The 12213-nt window shown below is 36.8% G+C and overlaps 1 protein-coding gene across 1 annotated transcript in view; it reads right to left on the bottom strand.

The window, feature by feature from the left end:
• LOC124544976 (coagulation factor X) overlaps positions 1-12213 on the bottom strand; it is a 102723-nt gene that overhangs the window by 38086 nt on the left and 52424 nt on the right. The window contains exon 5 of the mRNA XM_047123724.1: positions 6779-6913. Within this exon, the coding sequence (XP_046979680.1) occupies positions 6779-6913 (135 nt within the window). The remainder of the gene's footprint in view (positions 1-6778; positions 6914-12213) is intronic.

The raw sequence follows: 12213 nt of genomic DNA, 5'->3' as shown, positions 1-12213 counted from the left end.
GTTCATAGTACCCAGTATGTTGGAAATTGTGGCCCTATATTTGAGAACTTCTCAAATGTGAGCAAACCCCAATGTTTGAATTTTTCTTAATACAAGGTGACAACAACTATCAACTTCTTGTTTTCAGATCCTATTCAGCTTTGGCCCTAAACCAGAAAAACACAATGTGGCACTGTGTGAAACACTTTGTGAGCCATTATAATGCATCAAAGTACCCCAAAAAATCTACAGAGAAAAACATTCAAATTTTTTGGCCTTCTTTGGACTCTGCTAACTCTAGAAGAAAAAGCACAAAAGAATTACAACTTGGCACATATCTGGGGCCAGGACTCTCATCAGTATGTCTTTCTGCCTAAGCACTTATTGTGGATCATACTTGATCAGAAACATAGTGCCAAATTTAAAACCGCAGAAAATGAGCCCAGTTCAGAAGTTCTTCTTTCCAGCACCACACTTTTCTCCACTAGAAACATCTTGTTGCATCTTAGAGTCAATTCAGCAAAGGAACAAAAAGTTAGGTTGAACTTCAACAAAAATTGTGTACAACGTGTTACCATTACAAGATGGTACAGCTTACTAAATGCACATACCAGGTCAAGCAACAGTGATGATTGTCAAATTGATGCCTGGAGATAAAAGAAGAAAGAAAGCTACCAGAAGAATAATTTGTAAGTGGCCATACTTCAGGCAGAACCCCTAAAAATTACCAATTTTTGCAAATGGATTTGAACCACATACAAGTAGCCACATTTTAAGTGATACAACCTCTTTTATAGCCTCAGTTATCTGACACCATTGTGGCTTTAGTGCCAGTTTTAAGCCTTATTCCTGGCCAATACATCATCTGCAACTACAACAATTGCTGGTGAATTGGTAACATGCATGAAGTTGATATTGTAAAACATCATGCCCAAAAAAAATCCGTGCACCCTTTTGGTCCAGCTTGCTCATTCAATTGGCCTGAATGAGAAGACAAATGCTGTATTCTTGAAAAACACACCATCATGAATATTACAGCATCTTCAGTAACTAGAACAGGAAGCCAGGACAATTTTCCAGAAGCCGTATTGAGCAGTATTGAAAAAATTTAATTCCATGAAGCAATAATTTTAAATAGCACTGGCTTGGGAAGCAACATGAAGAGACCCACATATCAGCTTGGGAACCATTGCAAGAAACCCAATTAAGACTTTGGAACCTCCATGAAAAAACCAAACAACACAGCTTAGGAACCACAGCAAGAAACCCACCTGAGGTTTTGGAACCTCAATGAAGAAACCAGCAGACACAGATGTCTACATGTAACAGGTTATGCAGTGTTTGATAACAACATCATGCCCATCTTGCCTTTACAACCATACATGGTCACTACCAGGATAGGTACAGAAACTGACCCAACTAATGGTTCTGGATTGGTTGAGTCATCAAATTTCCATGGTTTTCATGGGTAATTAGAAATGAGCATTAATATACCAGTTATCATTCTTGTTTGTCTTGAAGTTATGGATTCAGCAGCCTGTACCGTGTTGTGATTGGAACATATTACATATGACATTTATTGAAGTTCAACCTCTTATTTGATCGCTTTGCTGAACTAAGATTGACCAGGGTGTTGATAGTGCAGAAAATTGTGCTCTTTCTAATGGTTCTGGAAAAAAGAATTTCTAAAATGACACTTTTGCAATATTTACATTTGAACTTGGCTCACTTATGGTAACTTTGAAATTGATGCTGTGTTTAAGATTAAGTATAATCGAAAATAATTGGCTAAGCAGGAAGATGTACTAAAAGAATCATGTCCCAGGCATTGTCAACAAATGTGGCAAGTCACAGTTCTTTTGAATTTTTTATTCCTGAGATATGTGACCCCAAAGAAGGTCAAAAAATCTGTGCATTTTTTTCTGCAGCTTTTTTGAGTCACTTCAGTGCATTAAGCTGGCTCACAAAATACTTTACATTCTGTCACACTGTATTTTCAGATTCACAACCAAAAGTTATCCAAACCTGGACAAGAACTTCCTACTTACTTTTATCCCATAATAAAAGAGCTTCAAACATTGGGTTTTGTTTGTTTTCATGCACACTCATCAAAAATACAAGCAAATATAATGTCTTTGTTTCTCATATAGTTAAGCTCATCATTCAAAATTTTGCACAGATTCATTTCTAGGATAGGTCTACACCCACAGCAAGTTTCAAGAAAATTGAAGCTAAAGGCACATGAGGCCCATGATGACACAAGATGGAATGATGCAACACTTTCTTCCCATATGCCTATGGAACTAGCTAATTTACATGCCTTTACTTCCTAACTTTGCAATATGACAGTGTGCACTTTCTTAATGTTTTCACATGTGGTTGCATTTCTGAAATGTCCTTCACATGGATCATCTACATTTTAATTTAGCTTAATGGCTAGAAGAGAATGAACTTACTCCTTACAATCCTTCACCACCTGTGGTTGAATTTTTGTTACAAGCACATCACAACCCACTCAAAAAAACATTTTTATGGAAGAAGTTCACAACAGACTTGTTTTACTGTAAGATGCGTATTCACTTATGCTGTTGTTATGGTCTTCTCCCCAAAGTCTGAGTTGATGCAACTCTGAATGTTAGTTTTTTCCGTGCAAGCCTCTCCACCTCAGAATAACCATTGCAGCCTACATTCATTTAAACCTGCTTACTGAATTCAGGTCTTCGTCTCCCTCATCAATTTTTATCCCACACTTCCTTCCATTACTAAACTGACAGTACCTTGACTAAATTGATGATGATCTCTGTTGTGCCTCTCTCTTGTGTGCCTCAGCGATATAGATGGCCGTACCGTAGGTGCAACCACGACAGAGGGGTATCTGTTGAGAGGCCAGACAAACGTGTGGTTCCTGAAGAGAGGCACAAGCCTTTTCAGTAGTTGCAGGGGCAACAGTCTGGATGACTGACTGATCTGGCCTTGCAACACTAACCAAAATGGCCTTGCTGTGCTGGTACTGCGAACGGCTGAAAGCAAGGGGAAACTACGGCCGTAATTTTTCCTGAGGGCATGCAGCTTTACTGTATAATTAAATGACGATGGCGTCCTCTTGGGTAAAATATTCCGGAGGTAAAATAGTCCCCCATTCGGATCTCCAGGCAGGGACTACTCAGGAGGGCATCGTTATCAGGAGAAAGCAAACTGGCGTTCCACGGATTGGAGCGTGGAATGTCAGATCCCTTAATCAGGCAGGTAGGTTAGAAAATTTAAAAAGGGAAATGGATAGGTTGAAGTTAGATATAGTGGGAATTAGTGAAGTTCGGTGGCAGGAAGAACAAGACTTTTGGTCAGGTGAATACAGGGTTATAAATACAAAATCAAATAGGGATAATGCAGGAGTAGGTTTAATAATGAATAAAAAAATAAGAGTGCAGGTAAGCTACTACCAACAGCATAGTGAATGCATTATTGTGGTCAAGATAGACACAAAGCCCATGCATACTACAGTAGAACAAGTTTATATGCCAACTAGCTCTGCAGATGATGAAGAAATTGATGAAATGTATGATGAGATAAAAGAAATTATTCAGGTAGTGAAGGGAGATGAAAATTTAATAGTCACGGGTGACTGGAATTCGAGAGTAGGAAAAGGGAGAGAGGGAAACGTGGTGAGTTTGGATTGGGGGAGAGAAATGAAAGAGGAAGCCGTCTGGTAGAATTTTGTACAGAGCATAACTTAATCATAGCTAACACTTGGTTCAAGAATCATAAAAGAAGGTTGTATACATGGAAGAATCCTGGAGATATTAGAAGGTATCAGATAGATTATATAATGGTAAGACAGAGATTTAGGAAACAGGGTTTAAATTGTAAGACATTTACAGGGGTAGATGTGGACTCTGGCCACAATCTATTGGTTATGAACTGTGGATTAAAACTGAAGAAACTGAAAAAAGGTGGGAATTTAAGGAGATGGGACCTGGATAAACTGACTAAACCAGAGGTTGTACAGAGTTTCAGGGAAAGCATAAGGGAACAATTGACAGGAATGGGGGAAAGAAATACAGTAGAAGAAGAATGAGTAGCTCTGAGGGATGAAGTAGTGAAGGCAGCAGAGGATCAAGTAGGTAAAAAGATGAGGGCTAGTAGACATTCTCGGGCAACAGAAGAAATATTGAATTTAACTGATGAAAGGAGAAAATATAAAAATGCAGTAAATGAAGCAGGCAGAAGGGAATACAAACGTCTCAAAAATGAGATCGACAGGAAGTGCAAAATGGCTAAGCAGGGATGGCTAGAGGACAAATGTAAGGATGTAGAGGCTTATCTCACTAAGGGTAAGATAGATACTACCTACAGGAAAATTAAAGAGACCTTTGGAGAAAAGAGAACCACTTGTATGAATATCAAGAGCTCAGATGGAAACCCAGTTCTAAGCAAAGAAGGGAAAGCAGAAAGGTGGAAGGAGTATATAGAGGGTCCATACAAGGGTGATGTACTTGAGGACAATATTATGGAAGAGGATGTAGCTGAAGATGAAATGGGAGATACGATACTGCGTGAAGAGTTTGACAGAGCACTGAAAGACCTGAGTCGAAACAAGGCCCCGGGAGTAGACAACATTCCATTAGAACTACTGACGGCCTTGGGAGAGCCAGTCCTGACAAAACTCTACCATCTGGTGAGCAAGATGTATGAGACAGGCAAAATACCCTCAGACTTCAAGAATAATATAATAAATCCAATCCCAAAGAAGGCAGGTGTTGACAGGTGTGAAAATTATCGAACTATCAGTTTAATAAGTCACTGCTGCAAAATACTAACGCGAATTCTTTACAGACGAATGGAAAAACTGGCAGAAGCCGACCTCAGCAAAGATCAGTTTGGATTCCGCAGAAATGTTGGAACACGTGAGGCAATACTGTCCCTACGACTTATCTTAGAAAATAGATTAAGGAAAGACAAACCTACATTTCTAGCATTTGTAGACTTAGAGAAAGCTTTTGACAATGTTGACGGGAATACTCTCTTTCAAATTCTAAAGGTGGCAGGGGTAAAATACAGGGAGCAAAAGGCTATTTTCAATTTGTACAGAAACCAGATGGCAGTTATAAGAGTCGAGGGGCATGAAAGAGAAGCAGCGGTTGGGAAGGGAGTGAGACTGGGTTGTAGCCTGTCCCTGATGTTATTCAATCTGTATATTGAGCAAGCAGTAAAGGAAACAAAAGGAAAATTCGGAGCAGGTATTAAAGTCCATGGAGAAGAAATAAAAGCGTTGAGGTTCGCCGATGACATTGTAATTATGTCAGAGACAGCAAAGGACTTGGAAGAGCAGTTGAACGGAATGGACAGTGTCTTGAAAGGAGGATATAAGATGAACATCAACAAAAGCAAAACGAGGATAATGGAATGTAGTCGAATTAAGTCGGGTGATGCTGAGGGAATTAGATTAGGAAATGAGACACTGAAAGTAGTAAAAGAGTTTTGTTATTTGGGGAGCAAAATAACTGATGATGGTCGAAGTAGAGAGGATAGAAAATGTAGACTGGCAATGGCAAGGAAAGCGTTTCTGAAGAAGAGAAATTTATTAACATCGAATATAGATTTAAGTGTCAGGAAGTTGTTTCTGAAAGTATTTGTATGGAGTGTAGCCATGTATGGAAGTGAAACATGGACGATAAATTGTTTGGATAAGAAGAGAATAGAAGCTTTCGAAATGTGGTGCTACAGAAGAATGCTGAAGATTAGATGGGTAGATCACATAACTAATGAGGAGGTATTGAATAGGATTGGGGAGAAGAGAAGTTTGTGGCACAACTTAACTAGAAGAAGGGATTGGTTGGTAGGACATGTTCTGAGGCATCAAGGGATCACCAATTTAGTACTGGAGGGCAGCGTGGATGGTAAAAATTGTAGAGGGAGACCAAAAGATGAATACACTAAGCAGATTCAGAAGGATGTAGGTTGCAGTAAGTACTGGGAGATGAAGAAGCCTGCACAGGATAGAGTAGCATGGAGAGCTGCATCAAACCAGTCTCAGGACTGAAGACAACAACAACTCTGTTTAGTTTGATTCAGTAACTCCACTTTAGCTATTTGATCTACCTATCTAATTTCAGCAGTCTTCTGTAGCACCACATCTCAAAAGCTTCTGGTATTTTCTTGTCTGAAGTGTTATTATGGATGTTTCACTTTCATAGTAACATAAGAAGACCTACATGTAATTTTTGCCATAATATTTAACATGTTTTGCTAATTCATTGTTGAACTAGAGAGCCCTATGAATCAGTGAATGAATTCATACAACAGAATACTTTGCACTGAATGCAATGAAACAATAAAAAAGTAATTCTAATAAAAGTGATACATAATGCTGTTAAATTATTTTATAAGTTGTGAAACATTCCTGCTTTCTTTTCTCTACAAGTAACTGATACCCAAAAAATTAATAACAACAACATGTTACTTACAGTAAAAGTCAAGTTTTCAATGTAATGGTAACGATTAATTACAAGAAGTTCCTCCCTCCTACAATGAGTAAGTGATGCATATGTTCTAACATGAAAACAACAATGTATCTCACACCACATCTCTTCTGTATACTGCTTCTTCAATTAATATAATTCTGAAGTCATATAATCATAGCTCCCTGGCCAAGTTACGTACTTGAGTGTGGTGTTGTTTTATTATACAGAGAATAAATGATGAATGTTTAATACCTACTTTCAAAGTGATTTTATGTATTCTTAAGGTACAAACAGAACATTAAGTAGGAGAAATCAAATAAAAGAAGAAAACACAAAACCTTTAATTCAATTTCTGTGCCTTCATGCTGTGATATGTCGTGTTCACCCAGACGCACGTACATGCGGCGCCTCAGGCAGTGAGCCGCTGTGAGCACCCAGCGGGGAGCGACCAATGTTCCTCCACAGAACACTTCCTGCAACACGACAGGACAGTGCTGGGCACAAGAGAAACACTCTTGGACAACTTTGCATTATGTTCCCAGTTTCATTCATTCTATAATACTTGAGCAAAGAAGAAATACAGTACTTGGCTGATTAAGCTTTTACAGCATCAATACCAGAATGATAAGACAATTTACATTGTAACATACAATGCATATATGAGGTGTGATCAGAAAGTAACAGGAATTTTTGTTCTTCTTAAAGAATCTTTATTCATCAACATCAGCTTTGTCCCTTTCAAAGCAATCACCTTGAGATATAACACACTTGTGGCAGCACATTTTCCAAACTTGAAAACACTTCTGGAACTCACTTTTCATTATTGTGTTCAGTTTGTCCAGAAATTCAGTTTTTATCTCATCAGTGGTGGCAAGCTGACATCCTTTCATAATTCATTTCAGCCTTGATAACAAAAAGCAGGTGTAGGGGGCCATATCTGATGAATAAAGTGGCTGAGGCAACATGATAGTTTTGTATCTTGCCAAAAAATCACAAACAAGCATTGAAATGCGAGCTGGAGCATTATTGTGATGCTATTTCCATGAGTGGTTTTGCAACAATTCTGATTGTTTTCTTTGGACTGCTTCACCTAAATTGCACATAACTTCCAGGTACTATTCCTTATTGACCATATGAGCATAAGGCAGAAACTCATGATGCACTATCCCACTGTAATCAAAGAAACCAGTGAGAAGAATCTTCACATGCGATCTAACTTGCCAATTTCTTTTAGCTTAGCACTTCACTTCAGGCAGTTTCCATTCAGACAATTGGACCTTGGTTTCTATGTCATACCCACATGCCCATGTTTTCTAACCTTTTGTAACCTTCTTTACAAGTTCTGGATCATTGTTGACTTTATTCAGCAATTTCTGAGTGATGTCCACGCAATGTAGTTTTTGGTCAGAATTCAACAATTTTGGAATAAATTTTGCTGCTACACATTTCATGCCCAAAAAATCTGGAAAAATTGCTTGGCAAAGCCAAGGGACATGCTGGAATCATCAGAAACATCTCTGATGATGATTCAATGATTTTCCAGAACCATTTTCTTCACTTTTTCCACATTGCTGTCAGTAATTTATATGCTATGGCATCCAGGGCGGTCTTCAATGTCTTCTCAGCCCTCATTGAAGTGTTTATTCTACTTGTCTTATTCATAGCACATTTTCCAGAAGCCACAGTCAACATTTCAAATGCAGTGATGCACTTTATTCCATTTTTCAAGCAAAATTTAATGCAAATTCTTTGATCCACCATTTTCAAAAATTAAAATTCTCTGAGCACTTGAAAACATGTATAACCTTTTCAACTGTCAACAATAAACCAAATATTCAAAACAGCTGAAAATGCAAACATACATCAGTAACATGGGTCCCAACAAAATAAAAAAAGTTAAATTGTATGCATAAAACCCGTGAAATTAAAAAATTCTTAACTTTTTGATCACACTACATACAAGGGCTACCCAGAAAGTAAATTCTATTAAAAATTTTTTCTTTCTTTCTTTTTTTTTTTGTGCCAGTACATTAAGATTTTTTTGATTATGTACACCTCGAAGGTACAACAGTCAGCTAATTTCCTTCATAATTGCCTCTTAGATCAAGGCAATCCTCATACCAAACAACAAATTTTTCAATGCTCTTACTGTAGTAGTCCAGCACCTGTGAGCTAAGCTGTGCTTTGACACACTCCTATAATTCATCATTGTCCAAGTTACAGTTTGGGTTTCTTAATAGTTCCAATCTAGAGAAAGCTATTTACACTTACAGTGAGAATGTATTTAATTCATTAGACAATAAATTAGAGGTTACTGGCATTTTCTGTGACCTGTCAAAAGCATTTGACTGTGTGAACCACAGCATTCTTTTAGGTAAATTAGTATATTATGGTGTCACTGGCAATGCTGCAAAATGGTTTGAGTCTTATCTATCAACAGGAAACAAAGGGTGTAATTGCAAAATATCTGTGCAGCAAGCAGTCAGTCTTCATCTGATTGGGAATCAATTACATGTGGTGTTCCTCAAGGTTACATCTTGAGTCAGTAGCTTCTCCTTGTGTACATTAATGACCTCTCATGTGTTACATTGCCAGATGCTAAGTTTGTTTTGTTTGCAGATAATACAAACATTACAATAAGTAGCAAGTTAAGTACAGACTTAGAAATAGCTGCTAATCAAATTTTCACTGACATTAATAAATGGTTTAAAGCTAATTCACTGTCATTAAACTTTGAAAATACCCACTATATGTAGTTCAGAACCTGTAAGATATTTCCTTCCAGCATATGTATAGCATATGAAGACATGCAGATCAAACAGGTTGACAGCGTTCTATTTCTGGGATTACTACTCAATAATAAATTCAGTTGGGAAGGATGTACCACATGTGATAGTGTTTTTCTGCTTTGTTTCTTCATTTGTTGTCCTCAGTGTTGACATACTGCATTGCTACAATGGCTGAAAAATGGGTTGTGGAAGTACAACACTGACTGCTTTAAATGATGTAGCCGACAGGTGCACATTTGCATTTCACAGTACTTTACTTTCACTGTTCACAAACCCCCAATAATACACAATTATATGGCTAGTGCACTATTGTTTAGCTTTCGATAAGCTTCATTAATAGGTTGCAGGCAAACATCCACATACTGCTACAATAGTCTCCTATTGAACATCTACTACCACATAGTTCACATTTCTTTAAGAATAAAAAGGTATGTATGGAGCAGACACTGTCATTGTCTTAACACACGGCATAATTATGTAACACTTATTTCAAAGTTAAGGTGAGGCATTGTTGTTTTTCTAACCAACACAGGTTTCTCGTCAAACTCGGCAGTGTACTGACTGTCTCATGACCAAAAATCGGCCCCTTGTATATCCCCACAATAATGGGTGCCGAAACTACACATTGTTCAAAGTTAAATTTGCAGAAATTACAATTAAAACTTAACACATTAAATTAACTGAATACATCAAAATATTCTGTCTTTTTAACAGTTTCTTCTACTACAAGGTTTAAGTCAAATTATTTGTTTAAATGATGAAATTAACAGATATAATTATGCAAACAATACTTTTGACAAAACTGTTAATTACTTTGGAATTAATTAATGGCTGACTTTGCTAACATGTTTTCGAATAGAGCCAAATAGATCCTTTAAGAATACAATTAGTTGTACCTCCAAATGTTCATAATTAGTACAGAATTTATATTGGTTTATACATCAACAAAAGAACTTAAGTTATGAAACAATTGCTGATTTCACCCTATAACAAAAGATACTAACTAGGAATAGTCTAAATAAATTAGAAAATCAATTACATGCATAAAACTAAGCACAAAAATAGATCTGGTGTTAAATTCTTTAAAACTGTGGGCCAACCTTTCCCTTTTATGGAAATGCAGATTATATTCATGTATGTTAATGGTAATAAGTTAAAACTGAAAAAACAAATTTAAGTAGGCAGATGGCAAAACAAGAGGGGAACTAATAATATCCCAGCTTGCTTTGTCACACACAGAATTGCTTAAGCACCTTAATGAGCCTGCATCTAGAGTGAGAATAATGTCAGGTGTATGAGATATAAATATAAAGAAACTAGCAAACTTTGCTTAATTTCATTCTATTCTGTCATACAGGATCATATTCTGGGAAAACTCATCAAACTGAGAAAAAGTTTTTAGCATGTAAAAAGGTGTTATAAGAATTGTTTCTGGTGTAAATTCAAGAACATCATGTAGAAGTCTGTTCAGGGAACTATGTATTCTAACCACTGGTTCTCAGTATATTTATTTCTTAATGAAATTTGTTGCAAGTAATATATCTCTATTTCCTGCCAATAGCTCAATAAATAGTTTCAATACTAGGTATAATAACAATCTACATAAAGACCTAAAATCACTTACATTGGTCCAAAAAGGGGTCCAATATTCAGGAACATACATTTTCAATAAATTGCCAGCAATCATTAAAAACTTGGTTTCAGATAAAGCATGGTTTATGCAGAGTCTGAAAGACTTTTTGATAGGCAACCGATTCTACTCTGTAGATGAATATCTTCACAGGGACTGATAGACCATCTTCAGTAAAAATGTTTGTTAGATTTCAGTATTGACAGCACTTGCTCACAACATTCAATATTAGGTATTTTTTGTATGACAAATTCATTAAAAGTGCATAACAATGTTTCATTCTGACAGCATATTAATTCTGTAAATATTAGCAGTTCCAGTTTACTGTAATGAAATCACCTATTTTGACAATCTCCTGACAAATGACCAGGGTAGTAAGTATTAATTCCAATATTTTATGTTATACTTTTTGACATGTTCCACATCCACGAGAATCATCTCAATTTTTGGTCTATGGAAGTAAAACTGTATCTAATCTAATCTAATCTTCCAACCAATGTGACCCCTAGCCATTTTTTCATCTTCAGAAACAGTGAAAATCACTGGGTGACAAATCACAGTTGTAAGGAGGATGATCGAACAAGTCCTAAACACATATCCAGTAGACTTATTATCTACAAAAACAATCTCAGACCACAGCATCCCATATCTTTTGTTCTGTATAGCTCTTCTGAGCTTGTTTGGAGGTTTACTGTAGTACAGTACCTCTTTCCTTAAAATCAGTATGAAATACATCCTTTCTGACCCAAAAAGTAATAAGTTTTCATGTAGAAAATGTGTGGTGGCACTTTAAAGGTTCAAGTGGTGAGTTAATGTGTCCCAAATCACTGAATGGTTTCTGTCTCCAAGTTGACATATGCAACCCATGTTAACACTAGGACCGCCGAGTGGTCAATTTGACCACTTTTTATATTTTAACATGTTATTATTCGGTCAGTTTCTAATCTATGCTGTTGTGAGTTAATGACTTTTCCTAAATGTTTATGTAGGTCATATAAATAGTCCAATATTTATTTTATCTTCATTAGTTTTCTTTGAATGACCACTTATACTTAAAACTGCCGAGTGGTCACTTTGACCACATTATACGTATATTTGAAAACAGGTTATTTAAAGATTGTTGTGCGTCACTCCCCGGGTTTATTCTTAGCACTCGTCAACAATGTACTAAATATGTTGGTTACTGAAGTTTATTTGCATTGTTTGAATTTAAAAGCTCAACAATGCAATATGTCATTTATTGTTTGCTATTGGGTTTCGCATAAACAAGACTGATTATTTGAATACTGGTCTCAGAGCAGTAGACATGGCTGAGATGTCACAGCGATACAAGCCACGGCCACGGCCACTTTCA

The sequence above is a fragment of the Schistocerca americana genome, chromosome 8, assembly GCF_021461395.2.
Source record: "Schistocerca americana isolate TAMUIC-IGC-003095 chromosome 8, iqSchAmer2.1, whole genome shotgun sequence".
Lineage (NCBI taxonomy): Eukaryota > Metazoa > Arthropoda > Insecta > Orthoptera > Acrididae > Schistocerca > Schistocerca americana.
This window is presented reverse-complemented; position numbering and strand designations above follow the sequence as displayed.